General features: G+C 33.6%; 2 protein-coding genes across 2 annotated transcripts in view; one reads left to right on the top strand and one right to left on the bottom strand.

Annotated features, from left to right (window-relative positions):
- The window catches only part of LOC120633046 (CREB-regulated transcription coactivator 3), a 32,688-nt gene extending 28,526 nt beyond the window's left edge, over nt 1-4,162 (bottom strand). Inside the window, exons 1-2 of the mRNA XM_039903103.1 lie at nt 3,982-4,162; nt 475-650 (exon numbers count right to left, since the gene is read on the bottom strand). Coding sequence (XP_039759037.1) covers nt 475-650; nt 3,982-4,095 — 290 coding nt within the window. The 5' untranslated portion in view covers nt 4,096-4,162. The remainder of the gene's footprint in view (nt 1-474; nt 651-3,981) is intronic.
- Nucleotides 4,163-4,742: 580 nt separating this feature from the next.
- Nucleotides 4,743-21,767, top strand: LOC120633376 (putative glycerol kinase 5). The gene is made up of 11 exons (XM_039903578.1): nt 4,743-4,944; nt 5,504-5,597; nt 6,326-6,495; nt 7,181-7,270; nt 12,579-12,693; nt 13,925-14,127; nt 15,805-16,036; nt 16,378-16,472; nt 17,130-17,293; nt 18,509-18,642; nt 19,364-21,767. Exons 1-11 carry the CDS (start codon nt 4,843-4,845, stop codon nt 19,609-19,611), a joined length of 1,647 nt encoding a protein of 548 aa, XP_039759512.1. The 5' UTR covers nt 4,743-4,842; the 3' UTR covers nt 19,612-21,767.
- Nucleotides 21,768-22,300: the final 533 nt, after the last annotated feature.

The following is a 22,300-nucleotide window of genomic DNA, read 5'->3' as shown; positions in this document are numbered from 1 at the left end:
TATAAACAATAATATTATAACTTTTTTACCGAAGCTAAATTTAGACGATTTCGTCGAGTCGACGAGTCCCACGTTTTGGCGTAATACAAAAAAAAACTAAAATACCTTTTAAATTAATTAAATTAAATTTGGATTCTAAACTTCCTGTTCTAATTTTTTTTTAAACCTGCTAAGTGCGAGTAGGACTTCCACTCGGAGGATTCCGTACTACAGTTATTCCGTACACACAAATTCAAAATTCATTTATTTCAAGTAGGCCTAGTTTAAAAGCACTTTGAAACGTCAATTCAGTCTCTTTGTGACTCTACCACCAGTTCGGAAGGCAGATTCTACTGAGAAGAGCCGACAAGAAATGCAGTGCAATAAACACTAAGGAATTTTGGCAATTTATTTTGCCAGCCCCTTTCTCAGTCTCGAAGTAATACAAAAAAAACAAACTTCGAAATCGTGGCATAACGTTAGTTATGTTCTTACCTAAGATAAACATTACTTCCATACGGACTGGTGTCATGTTTCCGGTCCGCTGGCCTCCGCATCGGTCCCCCTGATGAAGAGGCTCTACCCCTCTGCCCCGGTGACCTGGGTGTGGGAGAAGCACCCCCGCTTCTGCCACCGAGGCCATACTGCGTCGCTAGCGAGGCTTCTTCTGGCTGTTAACAAAGAGTTATTTAGCTTAAATAAAATGGCGCAAAATCCGAAATTTTCTCTCAGATCCCCTGTGTGGTATAAATAGGGTTATATTTATATTAAACTGCACATTGCTGGATCGGAGGATATATATTTATAAATCGTTTTTTTTAAACGAGGGGGTTTTGTTTGTAGATGAAAAAATTTTGCTAATAAAGTATCCTGTGATGTTAACATAAATCTTAATCAGCTATATGTTAAAATTTTCTTAATTCAAAAAAATACAAACAATTTTTTCCATTGTTGAACAACAAACTATGCAAACTTCTTCATGCCTCATCTCAAAAACTTAACATATTATCTATATGTTACCTTAATAGGTCAAATAACTTCAGTCCTTGTTTATTACGATTCATTTTCTTTGTATTAAGGATCTAGTATATGTACTAACAACCATTATAATAATAAAATTACATAAAAAAAAAGGATTTCTATATATTGTTTGCTCTTACATAAGTTACATTCTCATATAGATAGGAAACAGGATAAAACATTGAAATACTATGTACCAGTAATTCAAAAACCCAATTCATTAATGATAAATAATATTATATTATAGATCACTTTAAAAATATGTACTTCACAATTAAGACCCAATAACTTCTGCTGTAAACCTGCCAATTATGAACCTAGTCCCATCCCATCCTTATGAACCTTAGTTCCATCATAAATTTTATTGGATGATGCATATGTCAACAGTCCGTCAAAATAAGAGCTGCAGAAGTTCGCAGATGGTAGTCCATTACAACATTAGTAACTGTTATCTGCGTTCTTCATCTGCGTTGTTTACGGTTTGTAACAGATCTTGTGGGAACTGTTTGTTTTCCTGGGACAAAAGGAGCCTTTGTTACTCTCCATCCTTATATCTAAAATCAATTTTGCCAAAACCAAGTTGATTCGTTTTTTAGTCATACGAGAAGGAAGGACAAAAAACACACTTTCACATTTATAATATTAATAAGGATTGTGACCAAAACTTATATAAAAAAACTTGGGTTTGATTTTTGATTGAGTTCCTTGTGTTCATCACATGGAAACTCAGTTTGTAATTAAATGAGATCTTAATGCATCTGAATACAGTTCTGAATATTGAGACAAACAAAACAGAATAAAAAAATAACATCTGTCCAGCTATTTTAAGTTCTTGTAAGACAAGAAAATAATTATTAGTTACAGTATTAACAAAATAAATTACAGGGCTAAAATAATAAAGTTATAGATTGTTTGAAATATCTTTCAAATGTAATGTTATTATAATAAACTCTAGTAAGAAAAGCTTTTTTAGCTACTCTCTACACTACTGGGACTTACAGGCTCAAGCGATCTGTATATTTGTCTCTATAGGTAAAATGATAATAATATATCCTCATATATTACTTAAATGGTACTATTCTTGTCTTTAATGTATATAAATTACCAACAATACATAATTATTTGAGACAAACAATAGAGGTTAATGGTACTCTACAAAAAAACAAAACAGGCTATTCATGCTAAAATACAAATGCTAGAGCCATTTATCAATGGCAGAATTTGAAATAATTATAGTAAATTACTAAAGCACTGCTCTACAAGGAAAAATATGTAACATGCCTAGAAAAACCATATATGTATTTATATCCAACTTTGTATAACATCTAATATGAAACAGTTCCTATAACTACAAACTACATTATATTTTTAGCTTTATTCTATGTGTATACTAGCATAGAGGATTGCTGATTATTATATTAGTGATATTAAGTATATATTTCTTGAAACTTTATAAATTGTCTGTTTTTAGTTTTATTCTCATTATTTATGAGTTTTAGCCTAATGTAATAGTAGCCCATAACTGTCCTAAATAAATTGTTCCTTAATATTAGAAAATCTATACATATGTACAAATATATGCTTCGTTTTAATATATATTTACATTTAAAAAATTAACACAGTTTCGCTAGGACTGATCTTACAAGCGCAGAGATTTAAACTATTGAATATATCAAAATAACTGATTCTATTTGGATCAAAATGTAAATTTACTGTAGTACTGTATTGTAATAATTTTATTCTTGTGATTCTGATTGATTCATAGACATTTTTATGTTGCTTTACACTAAAACTCAAACTGGTTTTGAAAGCTGGTTTTGTTGAATTGAGCAAATCCAACAAACGGTGGGATGATGATATTTTAATGGGCATTATTATTAACTATAAAGGTTTTAACTAATGGGGAATCATGAACCGAGGTTACAAGGGCCATGAGATAGAAATATGTTTGACATCCAAAATAAACCACTACAAATCTAGCATAACAAAATGTTTCTATGTACCACTACTATAAATAAGAATATAGCAGGGTCTCGCAAAGAATAGAGGGCAGTCAACAAGTAGAGTTCGAAATGGAACCTTAGTGGCTTCCGGCTCTGTTGTTTGCGGCTGGGGTGCTGCAACATTAGGGAGAGAGCCACTCCGGAATGTTCCCAAGCTCTGTTGTGTTGGCACTAAGATCTCAATTATCTCAGTTTCAGGGGGTTTGATTTTTTCATGACGGCTACTATTGTTCACCTGTAACCACTATCTTCAATGACTATTCTTTAAATGGGATTTGTGGAAATGTCTTATATACTAAAACTAAAAATCTTAATTATAAAGTGAAATCTCACTTGGTAACAATATTTTAATACCTATATTCATAATGGTTAAGTCATCTATATCACTACAATATTGGGTGCTCATATATTTTATCGTACCTATTGGTATATTACAGATTATTATAAGAATATATATAAATAATATTAGTGGAATTAATTATTTTGGTACTAAAATTATAATAAATTAACAAATCATGCAATATTATAATAACAATAATTAGATATTAGTGATGCATATAAAATCCTATCAATTCCAATAAAATACTTATACATTTGGTACCTAACTATATTGAAAACTTACAAAGCCTGTGGATGTAAAGTCTATTAAGTGAATGAAATATTTGATGGTAATGGGTGCTTAAAACAAATATTATATCATTTATGAACAGTAACCTTCAAGTAATCATATTCTTAATCTCGTTATTGTTTGGTGCACTCAAAGGATATACAATAATAAAACAATTTCGACAATGACAGTTGTTAATTATTGCTAGAACTGAATACGCGGAAACAATATAGTTACTTATTCGTAAGAGATTAATATTCAGTTAGTAATTGAGGCGCAATAGGCATATTGTAATGATTATTGTTTACGTCGGCGAGCACATTTGACGGCCAGGAAACGATTGCCTGAGTAAATAGCAAAGTCGCGACATACCTTATTGGTTGCGTCGGAAACTTCACGCATAATTTTTTCAAAGGCGGCCGTTTCCTCAGCCTGCTTTTGATTATGGAGGGCTATTTTTTCACTAAATTTCCTAGGATTCGCCATGATGGTCAACAAACATTTATTCTTCTCTTTTTTACATCACAATTTTCTACACTCATAGAACCAAAACGCGCCTTCCTGTCAGACAGAAACTCAATATTACCATTGCAAAAAACTTGGAAAGATACAGGCTATAGCAAACATATAATGATAAATTCAATGATGATACTTTTATTAAATTTAGCATACTTATAATAATGTTAAAAACTCAATGCATGCTATGAGTATGTAGGCAGTGTACTTTTGCAACAAGCTGCCAACTCGTCGCGTCGTCTAACAACAAAACACTTAAATTAATTAAAAGTTGATCACTGGGTCAACTGGCGGGATAACAGTCAACTTGAATTTTGGCTTGGAGTAAATTGAAAGGACGGTACAACGAGTGATGAAGGCTTGCTTTTTATCCCAGGAAAAGAAATGGTTTCGGGATTTGTAAAAAAACCGTAATAACCGCGGCGAAGGATCCAGCTCATACAGCTTGTAGTTATGAAGTATTAACATATTAAATCAATGATTTACGTTCATTCTGTGTTTTATGTTATCTGTGCGGAATACTGTCAACGTCAACTGTCATTTGTCATTGATTATAATTTGACATTTCTCGCGAAAAGTCATAACATTGACTGAGCAGTGAACTGAAGAAAGCTAACGAAATCTCCAAAGTTTTTAAATATCCACAATAATGTTTAGTGATACTACGGCAACAGCATTCTAATTTTATCCGTCGTGAGAGTCGGAACTGTGTGAAATATGGAGGAAAAATACATATTAACATTGGATATAGGAACAACAACTATTCGTTCAGTTATATACAATTCAAGAACTGAAATTGTTGGCAAGGCGGTTGATCAGGTGTTTTCATTTTAATCAACTTTGTAAATTATCTATTATGTATTATAATATTAATCTTCAGCTGATAGTTATGATAAAAATAATGAATTATTTATTTATATACACCTTCTAAAGAACAATATTCAAGTAATACAAGTTTTGTTTTCTTTTATATTATGGTAAATTTAAAAAAAATATTTTTTCAAGCTATTCTAAATATTAAAATAACTAGTTATTTAATTATTAAGACATACATACATTACAGAGATTTTTTTTATTTATACACTAGTTTTTTTTTTCTTTTTTTAAAACATAATCTTTATGGTATGTATTTCTAAAGTATGTTTATAATTTAACATTGAGTGCTTCAATTTGAAATTATTTAATTGGTTATATTCAATAATTACAAATTAAATCACTTAAATGTACTTACTTCAAGTGACATTTCATGATGATACTAATAATAAATAAAATATCTATCTGTTATACTATATTACTTAGAAGATATCCAGACAATGCTATATCTAGTGGCTAGTATAACATAACATTTTTTTTAGATATAACTTTTAATTTTTTCTAGGTTGTTCTACATTATCCAATTCCTGGATATGTTGAAATTGACCCAGATGAATTATGGAAATCTATAGTAGGCGTTGTGGCCACAGCTTTGCAAAGTAAGTTTGAGTTTCGAAAAATTTGCTATTGAATCAAGTAAAATCTGAAATTCTTTATTGAAATAGGAATTATATGTAACAATATGAGTTTCTGTACACAACTATATAAGTTATTTACATTTAACTTAAAAAGCTTTCAAATTTTTTTTCCATTATTGTGAGCTGATGGTCATACTTCATATTTTTTTCATCCTTAAACTAAAACTTTGATGGATGTTTTGCGGATAACAAAATTAGAGGTGAATAAAGTTTGTCTTATGAATGTTTCTTTCTGCTTTAATAAATAAAGTATGTGCCTATTGAATTGGTGCAGGGATCTGGTAATATATAATTAGCTAAGCCTTATAATATTATAAATATGCAATCATTTTTGTTTATCCTCTTTTAACATCCTAACTAAACAACAAATTAACTTTATGTTTGGAGAGTAACTTGAGCTACTTTAACTTACTTTTAATCCCAGGAAAACAAACGGTTCCCATGGGATTTGTAACATACAGTAACATCCACTGACAAAGAATGCGGGCAACAGCAAGTTTACAATTATACTTAAGTGTTAAATTATATTTGTCTCATACTACAGTGCAATTTTGTAACAAGTTTGCAGATTTCTAACAACTTTGCGTTTATTATCTATTGTTTATGGGTTTGTCTACAATCAAATGTAAAATTATAATACACCACAGAAAAGGAAAAGGAATACTTTATATATTTTCTTTTTTCATTAGATGGAAAACTCACAGCTTCTCAGATAACTGCCATGGGTATATCAACACAGAGGAGCACATTTATAACATGGTCACGTGAAACTGGGAAACCCTTTCATCGGTTTATCACGTGGAAGGACCTTAGGGCGGATGAATTAGTGAAACAATGGAATGATTCTTACACTTGGAGGGTACTGAAATATTTTTTTTTACCAATGTTTGCGCTGGTTATGTTAATAAAAAAAACCGAATAATAATTATCAGAATTCGTAGCTCGCGACAGAATAATAAATACGATTGCTATTTTTACGACAGCTAATCTATATTTTTCCCGTTATATTTATTGAAATTTGTTTTTTTATCTCATTTAATGAAAAATTATTTTAAATGTACGAAAAAATCAAACTAATTTATTTTAAACCAAACGGTTTATTCAAGTCCTTTTAAAAATATCTTCAAACGGGTTACGAATTCTGACGCATAAGATAAGCAAAAAGAAACAACATGTTAGCAGTCAACAAAAGTTCGTTTGAAAATATTAATTCAGGCAATAAGTTTTTTTAAATTGGTTCCGTAGAGACAACTACTTACTTTTTTTATTTTCTTACTTTTACGATTTATGCTAGTTTTATAAAAGCATTAACGGACTTTAATTAAGCACTGCACTTCGACCACACAGTTTGGGACGGAGTCCTTCTATGGCGGGAGCATTCCCCGAAACCTTTTTAATGACAGTTTCTTATAATTTTAGCAATTTCCCGTGACTTCATTTGCGATTGCTTTGGTTTTACTAATGAATATATTTAGCACGGAAAAACAGTCCGGTGCGTTAAATATTTGAGTGAAATGGTTTTCTTACGTGCAGCTTAATTGCAGCTCATCAAAGTTGGCTCATATGTCTTGTACATGCTATCAAGGAGCAAGAGGTTCAGAGCTGGAAGTGTGTTGAAATTTACAAACAATCAGGTATTTAATTCTTTTTAATTTATATTTAATTAATTGTGATGATAATGTCGTCGTCCGATCGCCGTCCAATGGTCGATAAAGAAAAATACATAGAAAGACAATAGTCTTATATAAAGAGTTTGAAATACCACGGTCTTATGTCACTTAGGTCCAGACCGTATCGTAATTTATAACTAAAAAAAACCCCGCTGAAAACAGCATTACAGTATTTCTCAACGGTACTGCCATGATACGTACTACAACCTAGAACTGAGGAGGTGACCGCAACGACACAAAACAATTTTATTTTAGTTTTTTTCAAACACACAAACACACGCACACAGAAAATTGAAATACTAATATACAATGATAGGTAGGTCCAAAATTTAGCTCGTAAAAGCGTCACAAAATTATTTCTGTACCCGTGGCAGATCATATATATCTACATTTTTTTCTATAAATACTTAGAAATTCGTATTACAAAGTGTAAATTACTTTAAATATATTGGATAGCTAATGAAAGAATACCTAAAAACGGAAGGATTCGCGTGATCCAAGCTTATAATTATGCATTATTCGTTATTGATCGTACTGCTCTTTTGTTTCAACTTAACTTAACCGAACACAACAATTTATGTCGTAATTTGACGTTCATTTTGTAATGGCAATAGTTTTCGTTTTCGTAACAACAGGTGGAACTAAAGTACCTACGGATTAGGTTGAAAGGATAGGTCGGCCGTCGGTATCTTTCCTTTCGATGGACATTCAGAACATTGCCTTTTTAGAGATGCACATACTTGACGGGCTTATGCCGCTTGCAGTACATATAATATAGGTTCAAATTCAAAATTATATGTTTTTGAACTTTGTATAACACCAAGTAGGCTTATTTTAGCACTTTTGAAACATTAAGTCTGTCAGTTTGTAGTGACTCTACCGCCGGTAAAATTTTGTTACTAATCGCATGTATTTTAGACTATCGTTAGTCTGTAACGTTAGAATAGAAGATAATTGTTTGTATTGTTTCAAAGTTTAAAAACGTCCAAACTTCTATGCCAAACATAAAAACAAACACGTTTAGTTTCTACTTTGTAATCGGGCCAAAAACTACTAACATTAGGTATTTTAGGTACTGAAAATTAGTTTTTTATTTAATTAGAATTTGTTGTAAAAATTGTATAAACCGTATCATCATATCAATGGACTCCACACACCATGAGAAACATTAGTGAGAATTCGTGACAGCCGGTTGCCGCCGTGGGCAGTGACCCTGCTTTCCGCGTCCAAGGCCGTGGGTTCGATTCCCACAACTGGAAAAATTTTTGTCTGATAAACGTGAAGGATTTTCGGTGTCTGGGTGTTTATCCATATATTATAAGTATTTATGTATATTATTCATAAAAAAATATTCATCAGTTATCGTAGTACCCATAACAGAAGCTACGCTTACTTTGGGACTAGATGGCGATGTGTGTATTGTCGTAGTATATTTATTTATTTATTTAGGCATGCAGGTTTCCTCAGGATTTCTTACTTCACCATTTAAGCAAGTGATATTTTAATTGTTTAAAACGCAAATAAGAACGTGCTGGGATTCGAACCCTGCCCCCGAAATTAAAGTCAAAGTCCTCCTACTTATCACCGCTTAAACCGTATAATCGTAATATACTTCTACGAAGGTTAGTAACGTGGCTTTTAAAAATATGTATTTTTTGTTTACACAAGTTATCGTTGTTCTTTTTCTTATGTAAAACCTTCGGAATACCACAACGAGTATGACTCGTACTTGACCGCTTTTTATATATGTACGAGTAAGTGGGTAGAAGTAACGGGTAGTAGGTAAACTGTTTTATAAAATTGTAACTAAGTATTAGTTGCGTGCGGTCAAGGGCACCCTGATGCAGATTGAATAATCTTGCTGTGTGACATCATTTTTATTTTATTCTTTTTTATTTGATTTTCTTTATGAAATTGTTCGATAAGTTAAGATTAGAACCGATATAATAATTTGGGTTTCTTAGGTAAGGTTCAATTCATTAACCTGTAGGTATAAAGACAAACTTTTTTTTAAAGTAATAATTGCCGGACCAAGCAGGTGGCCCACCTGAGAATAAGTAGAAAACACGTCCCTGGACGGCTAGCATGAACAGGAGACAATTATCTCCCCGGGTAAAGGATATAAATCTTTCTTCTTCCACTGCTTTATGAACTCTCAGAGCACCGGCGCACAAGTGGAAATAATATCCAAATAATTGTTAATTGTTATTAGGTACACAAAACAGGTAATAACTAAAAGTAGATCTAAATATAAGTAATAACAAGTTTTGTTCTAAGTTACAACCAGAAGTATGTGTACACAACTTGGAATTAAATTAAACAGAAAGTAAAGATAAAATTTAAGTTGAAACAAAAAAGAAACACTTAAAAAATAATATATATATGATTTCCCTAAAGATTATGTGGAATAGTGCTAAATAATTTGATTTTTAAAAATATTTATCCTTTTGTTAAAAATGTCAATATTACGATTACTTGATACTAAATCATTATAAAGGCGGCACATGCGAACGATGGGATTGTAAAAGGAAGTATTGTTATTGTAGACACTCAGGGCAAAGGGTTTAAAATATTTTAATCTGGTATTAACGCGAGTATTTATAGTAATGAGCGGGAGCAAGACGGAAGAATCAATTTGGTAGTTTCATCAAATAATATATAATAAACGGGGGTAAACTTCTCCGTTTCCATGTTCCAGTGATTTATCAGGTGGGCACGTTAATTTCAGGGTATATCATTCTTATCTCCCGCCCGTGCTAGCCCTGCTGTAAGTTGTAACGTGCCGCCCTGTGTCCATTAACCTGAGGCATAGGTGTTTAGCCTGATGTACCTGTAATTACACGACCAACCACGCTCTTGAGAGCCGAACACAACATTGCAACAGTGCTGCTTTGCGGCAATAAATAAGCGTGGCGGTAGAAGGTACTTCCCCGGACGAGTACTGTCACAAAAAGCTGTAGTACTACTGTTTTTTTTGTAACCAAAATTTACCGGTAACAGTTTCCGAGCCCTAAATAGAATAACTTTAAATCCGAGCAATGTGTGGTATGCATAAATACCAAAAAAAAATACCTATGGCTTCACATTCATGCTCGCCTGCATTAACGGGGCTTCGTCACGCGAATGTTGCAATTATGTAGGTATATAGGTCTGACTACGCTTTTCAGTATGCACTATGTTTTTCTTTATCGCCTCTGAACCCTGAACTACGAATATGGAAAAACATTTCGATTTCTTACTACGTGAAAAACAAAAATAAATCTATCCCACGGGAACAGTACATTTTCCGGGATAAAAGTTAGCCTATGTGCTATTACAGGCTATATCTCTGTAATAAATTTCATCCAGATCAGTTCACCCGTTCTGGCGTTATTGAGCAATAAGAATCCATCCATACATTTGCATTAATGATGTTAGTTTAGATTTCTTTACGATCCATAGTTAACACGGGTAAAACCGCGGGGAACAGTTAGTCTTGTTATAATTTAATCGTACGTATTAATATTGAACTCAAAGTCAGGGCAGAAGTCTAGGGTCAGATTTGAATGTAATGACATTATGACAAAGATTTATGAAGGTTATATTTATAAAACGCGGTGATAGACTAGTGGTTAGGCTAGGCTCCACTGTCGGGAGGCCGAGTTCGAATCCCACCTCTAACAATTTTTTCAGTAATGCGTGTTTTAAGCAATTAAAATGGTGAAGGAAAACATCGTGAGAAAAGCTGCATGGTCTAAGAATTCTCAAAGGCCTGTGGAGTTCACCAATCTGCTCACGGCCAGCGTGGATGACTACTCCTTTAACCTTTCTGATTGTGGGAGGATACCCGCGCCCTGTAGTTGGCCGGTAACAGTGGCGTGCACTTCATATATGCACAAATGCAATGTCTACCCTAAAAAATTCATACAACTTAGAATTTTATAATTTTATACGATCTTCCTGCTTTTTGCCTGCCCTGGTTAAAGCCCCTATTGACGCCACTGGCCGGTTATGGGTTGATAATGATGATTTTTATAATAAGTCCATGTGTACATAAATTTATTAAGCAGTTGTTCAGCAGTTACTCTATTTGTAAGGAATAAACAGATTTCAACTTGACATAACATAACAGGCGTCAGGCGTGTATTCTATTTCCCACATTTCATGTTTACCAATGTTTTTACGAATACTCAAAATAGGTTTAGTTATTTTCGTGTTTACATTGCATTGACAAATTTACATTTTTTTCCGGCCTCGAGGTTTATGGATAATATGCTAATATTTAAGTAACACTAAGTTATTATCACTTGCCACACAACTGTATTTTAACAAGATACTTTTTTTCGAATATTAGGTATATGCCTAGCTGTTGAACGCGTCCTTCGCCCGCGTTTATTACGGTTTTTAAAAAAAAATCCTTAGGGGACAGTTAGCTTTACTGGGATAACATGGTGCGTGAAACTCACGTCAAATCATCTTCACCGCACGCTTCCTATGAGCTGTTATGTATACTGCGTATTTATTTATAAGATTTAGTTGTCACTTCTATCGGCAAAATGAATTTAAAAAAGCAAAACTGATTTCCTGATTTCCGTTACAATGCCATAAGACTTAGTATGATAGAATACATTTTTGTTTAGTAACAACGATATGGAACTTTGGGTATCTACACTGTACTGCACAAGTAGGAAGCGCTTTGCATAATTTTTTATAATACATGCCGCAAAGTTCTAAAATGACCTCCCTTTCCAACTTCCGTTTTCCCAGCTACTTACAATAGGAAAACCTTATAATCAAGATTGAATAGATATAAAAATATTTCTGGTCCTACCAACGCATAAGTTTAAATAATGTGTTAAAACACAATAAATACAGCGAGGTTTACTATACAGTAGATGATTTTTGGAATGACAAGGTTATTTGGTTCCGCTCTCAACTACTGCAAGATAGGAAAATGATTGTAAATTTTTGATGTATGGAAAAGATGTCATTTTTCCGCTTTCTTCTCGGTAGAATATGTCTTTCGAACCCATAGTAGAGTCAACTTCAAGGTGGTCGAGCCGTTATTGCTAAAGTACCTACCCTAAAAAAAATTACTACGCCCTGAAAAACCCTTCTCATTCTGGGAACCCGTGTTCTGTAGTGGGCGAATGGTTTTGTTAATGATGATGATGAATGATGAATTTTGAATTATGAATTTGTAATTGCCATTGCCAATTTGGCAATTACAAATTCATATATTTATTATATATCTTTAACAAAAACGTAAGATATTATAATTTTATTATTTCAGACAACTATGAGACTGAGCTGGGTCTTACATAACATACAAGAGTTCAAGTCAGCGGTTCAAAGCAATGACGCTATGTTCGGGACTTTGGACACGTGGCTATTATATAAAATGACAGGTAATGGAGGCTAAATTACTTTATGACGAGCAATTTAAATGATTATTCAGAACTAGAGGATGCCAGCAACTTTGTCTGCGTAGTTTCTTATCCCGTGAGATTAAGAAATACTCCCGCGGCCTGGAGCCTTTGCCCATCTCCAGAAAGGAAGCTACAGGCAAAGCTCAAAGCATAATTGCTAAAACACAAAATACCAAATTTCTGGAATTGTCAACTTGAAAAACATCTTAAAAAATGAAAGACTAGTACAAACACAAACACACTTTCACACCATATTTCACAAACACAAACTTTCATTCCATATTTCACCCCTTTCGGGGCAGCAGCACAAATGCTTCTTATTTTTTATCCAAAAGCCGAAATATTAGTTTCATGGACATACCTAACTTGATAATTGAATTGATATAATTTAAAAAATAACTGCAGAAATCTTCATCCCCCATTTTACCACCCTTAATTATTAACCTAATTGTATTTATATTTGAATAGGAGCAGGCGTTACTTTGCGGAATTCTATGTATACGCTGCGAAAACAGGAGAATCTGTATGATGTTATTTATAATTTCTTCAATCTTTACTTGCCAAAAATGTACTCTACGCACGTTTCGCTCCGAAACCGGAGCTTCCTCGGGAGATGTTGACTTTACAAATAAATGAATAATTGTTGTTGTTTGTCTCGGAGTACGTAGTAGGATAGAAAAGGCGGCCTTATCGCTAAGTAGGGATCTCTGCCAGGCAACCTTAGAATTAGAAAAACTAAAAAACAAATGTATAAATGCAACTTTTGTGTCTCTAACGTCAAAAACATAGGACTTTGCATACTAAATTCCAACTCCTATTGGGTGTTCATCACAAACTTTTGTTCCACAACTTATTACGGCGATCATTAGCGAGGTTATTATACAAAAGATGAATTTCTTAATGACAAGGTTGCTTGGAAGCATTCGGCTCCGCTTTCATCTCTCACAAGATAGAAAAATGAATTTTAAAATGTAAAATGTAAATTGTTGATATTGGAAAAGAGCAACTGCTGAGTTTCTTGCCGGCTTCATCTCGGTAAAATCTGCCTTCCGAACCGGTGGTAGAGTCACTACACACAGACAGACTTGACGTTTCAAAAAGTGCTCATATTAGGCATACTTTAAATAAATGAATTTTGAATTTTGAATTACTTTTACAGAAATAAATTCAGTATCCGATATTAATGATTATGTATAAATTAATGTTTTAGGAAGCAAAATCCATATGTCAGATGTGTCATCAGCTTCGGCGACCGGTTTCTTCGATCCTTTTACGATGCAATGGGCTGGATGGGCTATGGCCCTATTTGGGATACCGATGCGGGCTTTACCGAAAGTGGTGGACACAGCTGGCGACCATTTCACCAGTACTGCACCTGAAATATGGGGGCATCCAATACCTATTCGAAGTTGTGTGAGTGTCCTGCATTTTCTTTATCTATCTTGATATCAAAAATCAATCGGTGTAGCGGAATGAAGTATTTTCGGAAACTTTATATAAGTTATACGAGGATTAAGTCACGAGGGATCGCTAGTAGCTGTATACTATTGATATATGGTTAATAAACCATAATGTTATTACATTAGATTAGAAATTATTGGTTGAAAATACAAAAATACGCCTTTGGTTGCCTGGAAGAAATCGCTATTTAGAGATAAGGCCACCAAATTGTACTCTCTTGCTCTATGTTTGTATCTCTGTAACTAGTTTTTTTCTTTGGTGTACATTAAATGTGTTTTCATTAATTTTAATGAATGAATGAAAACACATTTTAACAATAATTATTGTAAATGTTTATACTGGCCATTTACGTCCCACTGCTGGTCTCAGGCTTCGTCTCTCACAGTAGAGCATAGACCCACAACGCTACTCGTATGCTGGTTGGTGGGCTTTAACGACTATAACTACAAGTAAGCGATAGTAACCGGGATCCACGGCCTTTTTCCTAACTCTTGACTGGTACTAAAAAATATTTCACAGAAAATACACAATAACTTTTTTAATTTTTGGTTCAAACCGCGGATAGCGATTCGGTAATCGGATCCAGAGGCGTGCATACAGGGTATGCACTAAGCGGTCTGATAATGTAAACTGAAAAAATCTCCAGTACAAGTTATATAAAACTTAAGGCTTTGTAAGAGTTATAAAAAGCTTGAAGAATACTCCTATATTCTTCAGTACGAGTTAAAAACTTAAAGAGTTTTTATAGCCTGTACTGGACAGGCTATAAAAACTCTTTAAGTTTTTAACTCGTACTGAAGAATATAAGATATCATCTGCAATATTTTATATCATCTGCATACCCTCTTTGCACGCCACTGCTCGGATCCATAGTTTAATATGGTAATCACTAGACCATTGAGGCAGTTCCGGTGGCCATCATTATTATTTATTTATGTACAAAGCCTAATCCATGTTTCCAAGCTTACCATAATGCGATAAAAACTATATATATTTAACATAATTTAATAAATACGCATAATTATGTATATCTATCTATTTGACGGCCGATTGGCGCAGTGGGCAGCGACCCTGGTTTCTGAGTCAAAGGCCGTGGGTTCGATTCCTACTACTGGAAAATGTTTGTGTGATGAGCATGAATGTTTTTCAGTGTCTGGGTGTTTACATGTATATTATAAGTATTTATGATGATGATATGATGTATATAAGATGGCGATGTGTGTATTGTCGTAGTATATCTATTTATTTATTTATATATAAAAAATGTTATGTTGGTTTGGGTACGCTTCAAAAACTCAAAAAGTTCTGCACCAATCGAGCTGAAATTTTAGCATGATATATAATCCGCATCAAGGATTGTTTTTATCTATTTTTTGCATCATTCACATATCCGCGAGTCTTTATATCTACGCAGACAGTGGTAATAAAAAAATATTGTATTGCAAAATTAAACTTATATGTAATGTATTCTTTGTTTTGCTTCTCATTTATCAACCATTCTATAAAAATGTACCACAGCGTAGCGTGGCAGGGTACGGCTAGTTAACTATATATTTAAAGTTTATTACTGTACTTACAAGCCAACCTTCATTATCCTGTAGATAGAAATAACGATTGATTTATTTCCAGATAGCAGACCAAACAGCTTCAATGTGGGGCTCTTGTTGTTTTAACGTCGGTGATATTAAGTTGACTATGGGCACGGGCACTTTCTTCAACATCAACACAGGGAGGTCGCCTCACGCTTCCGCGTCGGGCCTCTATCCCGTAGTAGGGTGGCGGCTTGGGGATGAAATTGTGTTCTCAGCGGAAGGAGCGAATAATGATACTGCCAGTATTATTAAATGGGCTCAAAATATTGGTGAGATTTTCTGGATTTTCCTATATCTTTGGTAATTTTATATAATTGAATAGTGAATATTAAATGGACTCTGATATCAGAGTTGAGCGTTTTGCAATTATTAAACACATTTGATTTTTGGAGTCGTATTCGGGATAATAAATATTCTTAACATTTACATAAGGTATTTTAGGATGGTAGCTCTGGGATAAATTAAATGACAGATGAATTAAAGGGGAAATCAAGAGTATTTGTAAAACCTTTTTCATTACTATCTGCATCCCATTTATTCTTCTCTCTCCGTTCGCAGTTTTGACAAACCCTGTAAAGTAATAGAAACTATATTTTATTGTTATGTATAGGTTTGTTCGATAATCCACAAGACACAGCTGAGATCGCGATGTCTGTGCCGGATTCTGATGGCGTCTTCTTTATACCTGCGTTCAGTGGGTTGGGGGTAAGTTTATTCTTGAAAAAGAAAAATAAAATTTATTTAAGAACAACAGTAGATGATTTGTAGATTTTTGTGTGTTATTATTTTTTTATTTGGTGTTATAAATGTAGCCTGGGGAGACGAATTGGGAAACTGTAATGTCTCTCTGAGAATTAATTCTTTACAAGAAATAATTTCCCCAAAACATACGACAAGTCAATAATTTTTAGACCTTCAGAATTCTTCTTTAAAGCTTTGTTAGGTTAGGTTAACGCATAGATTCGTGTTGTTATTTATCTGTGTGTGGTTTTTTTAAATCTATATTACGTATATATCACAGAAAAGGATCCGGGAACTATTCCCACAGGATTAAAAAATAACTTCTTTAACCTTTATAAGATGCAGGAGAATCAATATTGTCAATTTTTTTTTGAGATTTTGCATCCTTGTGTCACTGACATAGACATGATATAGTAAAAATGAAAAAGGTTACCGTGGCATTTTTAAAAAACCAAATTATGCATTTTGTTTGTGGTATGTCGTTACTAGCCTGAGGCCAATTTATTTATTGAACTACAATCATCAATTATTTCCTACAGAGCTCGTTTACTCGAGCTAGAATCTCTATGATTATAAGCTAGTGTCAAAATAAAAAACTTAGTTCAGTCGTCGGTTTCACAGCCGCCGTATAATGACTTCACGGCAGCGTCCGGTTTCGTCGGTATGAAGCCGTCTACGACGAAAGCCCACCTCGTGAGAGCTGTCCTCGAATCGTTGGCCTTCCGAACTGCCCAGCTGTACACTTGCGTGCAGGCTGAAACAACGTACAACTTTAGCACTATCAGGTAACATTCCCTTTTAGTTAATGATATGCATCGGAAAGCAGGATGAAAAAAAAAATTGTATCCACTTTACAAGGTCGTCAAAAATTGGATAGTTGTATTATGCCACGGAGGCGGAATCGTGAGGTAAGTGCGTAGCAAGGAAAAGACCCTCGGCCTCAAACTGTCGGTTTATTTATATCTATACTATTTTATACCAATATTATGAGAGAAGGAAGAAAAAGATTATTTTGTTAGATTAATTATTTGTGTACTCTATAGGCTCGGAAAATACTGCACAAATTTTAACCATTTTTGTACTAATTGAAAGCTAAACTATCACCTATTAACATAGACGCTATATTTTTTTCAAACATATAAGTGATCAAAAGAAAATTGCAACAGTGTTATCTAAATTAGTAAAATTTTGCCTATAATTAATACATTAGCAAAAATGTATTACTTACTTACAAAACTCCTGGAAAAACTGATGGTTCCTGCGATTTGTAAAAAACCGCGGACGTTTTTTATATAACTGCCATACGCCTAAAAGGTAACCCCACTAACATCTTTGCATCATCATGTATGGACAGAAGACATTTTTCTCCCCAGGGGAAGGAAGTGATTATCTTCTCCCATCGTTTTATCCAGTCCTAGTTAAGCAGTAGACTGTTTTAGTGTATTGATGAATGAACGAATGAATGAATACACTTTCATTAATACGCATACACCAAAGAAAAAAAAAAGTAGTTACAGAGATTGATGTTTGATAATAGGTAAAGAATTTCTAAAATATCGATATATGATTAATGTATTTTGAAACGTATTTTTATATATAACGTTTCTACTGTCATGGCGGATCGCTAGATTTAGCAGTTTTATTCATTAGAGTACTCACCTCTAATGAATAAAACTGCTAAATCTAGCGATCCGCCATGACAGTAGAAACGCCGAATTGAAAATTCTAAGATCTCTTCTATATAGAAATATTTCTGTACCGCTGTTGCAGTGCTTTGGCAGGCGAACAAGTAAATTTTATCTCTTCGTAAGTTTTTAGTAAATTCTATATAATCGTACGTCATAATTTTTGTCTCCTGTCTTTGCTAGCCGTGCAGGTGAGATTGAATTCAATGGCTAATTTGTAGTGGTTAAAAAATGCTTCACTGATGTTTTTTTTTAAGTGGTCATCAGAACTATTAAATATGAAGAAACAGTCATATATGCTTGGTTTTCTTACAGACTAGATGGCGGTGTATCGAACAATGATTTCGTGGTACAACTAGTAGCAGATTTGACCGGTTTGAAAGTGGAGCGGCCTGTGCAAGTAGAAATGTCTTCACTAGGCTGCGCACATATAGTTGGGCTTCAACTAGGTGATGTTAATAGCTTTATTTATATTCCTTATTTTCATGTTTTCGCGTTGTAACTTTACAATCATTACGGGAATAAAAATATAGGAAATTCCCATTTAAACACAGTTTCTCCGTACTATTCCGGCCACAGTTATCAATCTCCAGTGATTTTCAAACTTCGCGGGAAATATTGTAGCTCACAAGTGTGTGCGCAAACACTGGTGCACTCTCTATTCCCTCACTGTCACTGTCCAATGGGACGGCAGCTTTGTTCAAAATGAGAAGCGAACAAGCGATTCAGGATATTGTTAAAAACGGAATAATTTTTATTAGTATTTTTACCTACACTAGGAGGAATTATCAATTTTTATAAATTTAAAATGCATATAAAAATTTTGGAACCGACAGGATTTGTACCTGCGTCTCTCTGGCAATCGCGGCCTGAGCGTTTTCCCAATTAAGTTACGGCTCGCATACCGTAAATGGCGAAATTAGTATACTTATAGCGACTAGTAAGTAGTTTAAAGCGACTGTAGCGCCATCTATTAGGAAACACTGCAGTTTCGATCTACTTTTTCGAAGGTCTATATTACAATAAGACACGTTTGAAACACGAAAATGCGCTACAGTCGTTATAAGACTGACGTAAAAGCCATATACTAATTTCAAAATTTAAAATCCTGTCAGTTCCGAAAATTTTTATATGTATTTTAAATTTACAAACATTTTGTATCCATTTCAGGTATATTCAAATCAAAGGACGAATTAAAGTCGCTGCGTAAAATTGGCACTGTCTTTTCACCGCGACCGCAAGTGAAGAAGTCTTACGATAAGATAATAGCGCGATGGGAAGATGCAGTGAAGAGAATGTGCGGATGGTATCTAGGGAATAAGTCCTCACAGAACTCTGTTCAGGACTCTAGTGACTCTGTAACTCCACAGAATAGCTTTAAGGCCACCAAGTTAAAAAGAAACAGTAGCAACACATAACGGTGGCTTTTGTTCCTGCTTCTGTTTATCGCGTGCATTCCGATATACAGATGATATTTAGCCAGCCTTGGGGCTAGTTTTAAGACGTACTGTTGGTATATTTATAAATTAATGCAACTTTAGGTTAAGCGCTCCATCATACTTGGACTCTTATGCCCGTTTTCACTAATCCTAGGATCCGCTTTTAACGGATGCCTAGTGATTTAGATTTCGTACTTAGAGGAAAAAAATGTTCTACAAGCTTTTATGTGATCTCTCACGACGTTAAATACCGTGTAAAGTTACAATAGATTAAAAAAATATAAATTAGATTTAAAAATAAATTATATGAAAAATTATAAAAATGACAATACAAAGACAAAGTACCACACCATGTAGCAAGAACCATAAACAAGTTAGGTTACATGAGTTGCGTAGTGAAAATTCATTGGTGAAAGTATGCCTAGGAATCTTCCTACTTTGGCATCGCCTTGACCGTCGTTAGTGAAAACGGGTGTTATTTCACACGTTTAGCATTTTCATAAAAATCTTACATCGTTATTTTTGATACTTCAACTAATGTACGACTTACATTAGTCGAGGACAGTGGCGAGTACTGAGTGCTAGTGCTAGTCACAACTGCGATAGAACTGGACAGTGATTGTTTAAACTATCTTGTATCTGTTCATTTTATATTGCCGTCAAAATGAACGAGCAACGTCAAAATACGCACAATGTTGCGCAAGCTCCTTTCTAGGCGTGTTGTTCTAATTAAATAAACTATGGGACTAGTACAGCACATATCGGAGCGTAAATATTCCTAAGAAACATGAAACCCCATGTTGATGCAGGTCACTTATTGTGTAATATAATAAATAAGACTTTTATAATAAGCTAATGGCGAGTGAAGTGCCAAAATCCGCGAGGTTTTCCTTTCCCAAAAAAAAAACGATTCTATTTGGAGCAAGTTAAAAGTGAGTGTGCAACTTGTCTCGCTACTGTCTGATCAGTTTAAACCATTGTCTTTATCTACTTCATTAAACACTTGTTCAATGTAAGCCGGGCAAAAGTTATTATTCATTAACATTAAATTGCAAACCTTTTGAATCGATTTCAAAATATATTCGATTTGCCGTAAGTATCGAAAATAATCTCAGTATTTATATGAAAATGTTATGAGTAAGGAGATAAATGTGTAATGAAGTATATTTTAAATATCATTGTATATTTTCCACGTCAAATAAGGGACTAATCGTTGTACTTTAATCATGTGTATTATACAAACTTTTTAGAGAAAAAAAATGGTATAGCTACTTTTTGTAATGGAAAAGTCACAAGTGCGATTTAATTCTAAGGGTTGTGGATTTCTTACATAAATGTATGTCGCTTTTGAGGATATTAGTATAAGTGATCTGACTATGTAGTCGCAATGAGTAATTTAAAGAAGACATTACAGTTTTAAGTAATAATTATTTGTGTAACTATTCTAGGAATGACGAGTTCTTATTAAGCATAAAACTAGAAAACTAGACGGTACTGCGTAAATTTAAGATCTTTAATGTAGTAATAGCGTCGATTTTTGCTCATGTATTGCCTACATTCCGTTATTGTTTTTAATATTTATCATGAAACCGTAATTTTCTAGCTTTAATAAGGTTTTTCACACATATCAAGCACGGGTATTTGAATTTGCAACCCATTTAATGTTCATGGATTTTATATGAACCTAAATTGAAAACTGGTACTGAGTCTCATAAAGCGATTTCAACTAAATAGTTAGCCACTAAAGTGAGTACGGGTTTTTTAATTGGCAAGTCATTTTATGTTTACGGAGTTTATATGAATCTAAATTGAATACGGGTATTTTACTGTATATAGAATGATGTAAACCAGTAGATTAGCCAGATTTTGGTTCCAGCAACTCAGCCATGCCTCCGTCACTTTGTTAATGTGTTTTGCCGGGCGAGTACGGGTATTTCAATTAACAACATTTTAATGTAAATGGGTTTTATAAATAATACTAATGTAAATTTTATACATATATTATAATCAGATTTCGATTAGGGAAAGCCAGCCATGCCGACGGTGAGTTATATGAATTCAATTTCAATTTCCATTTATTATACAATTTCCTCGTTGTTACATTTTATCATACTCATTTTAATGTTTTTCTAATAAAAAACTAGCAACACTCGTATTTATTTTAGATTATGTTCTATACTGTCTAAAGGTTATATTTAAAAATTAAAAGTGAGGCATAATTTGGAGGAAAATCGTAGTTAATCATAATTATTAATAGATTAACTTTTTGTATGTGGACACATAATGTGGAATAATAAATTAAATGCCATATATAATATGTGCAGAGGAAATTAAAATGTTGAGGGCAAATCAACTATTACATGCTAAGATAGTAAGTATATCATTCTTGTATAATGCAATCTTAGAAATAGTAAATTTAATAAGTCGTGGCATGTAAAAGGACCGCTATTGCCGGAATACAGTGGGCATTTTATAAAATTAAATGAAAACGATTTTATAATTATTATGTTCCCAGTAAATAAAATACTTGAGTTCATCTGTTTCATTTTCTGGGTGTTTTATATCCCGAACCGTTACTTTTTTGGCTATAAATGTAACCTCCGTCATATTAAAATCGGTTTTGTTATTGAGCCGTGCATACGTAATTTTCGTTTTCTATCTACGTGAT

The sequence above is a fragment of the Pararge aegeria genome, chromosome 21, assembly GCF_905163445.1.
Source record: "Pararge aegeria chromosome 21, ilParAegt1.1, whole genome shotgun sequence".
Lineage (NCBI taxonomy): Eukaryota > Metazoa > Arthropoda > Insecta > Lepidoptera > Nymphalidae > Pararge > Pararge aegeria.
Note: the sequence above shows the minus strand (reverse complement) of the source record. Positions and strands in the feature narration are given on the sequence as shown.

What these genes read in the sequence shown, in the direction of transcription:
- LOC120633376 (XM_039903578.1), top strand. Translation starts at nt 4,843, where the DNA reads ATGGAGGAAAAATACATATTAACATTGGATATAGGAACAACAACTATT. An exon ending in ATGATTCTTACACTTGGAGG is followed by an intron (nt 6,496 to 7,180) that starts GTACTGAAATAT and finishes GCTTAATTGCAG; the next exon opens with CTCATCAAAGTTGGCTCATA. An exon ending in TATAGTTGGGCTTCAACTAG is followed by an intron (nt 18,643 to 19,363) that starts GTGATGTTAATA and finishes TATCCATTTCAG; the next exon opens with GTATATTCAAATCAAAGGAC.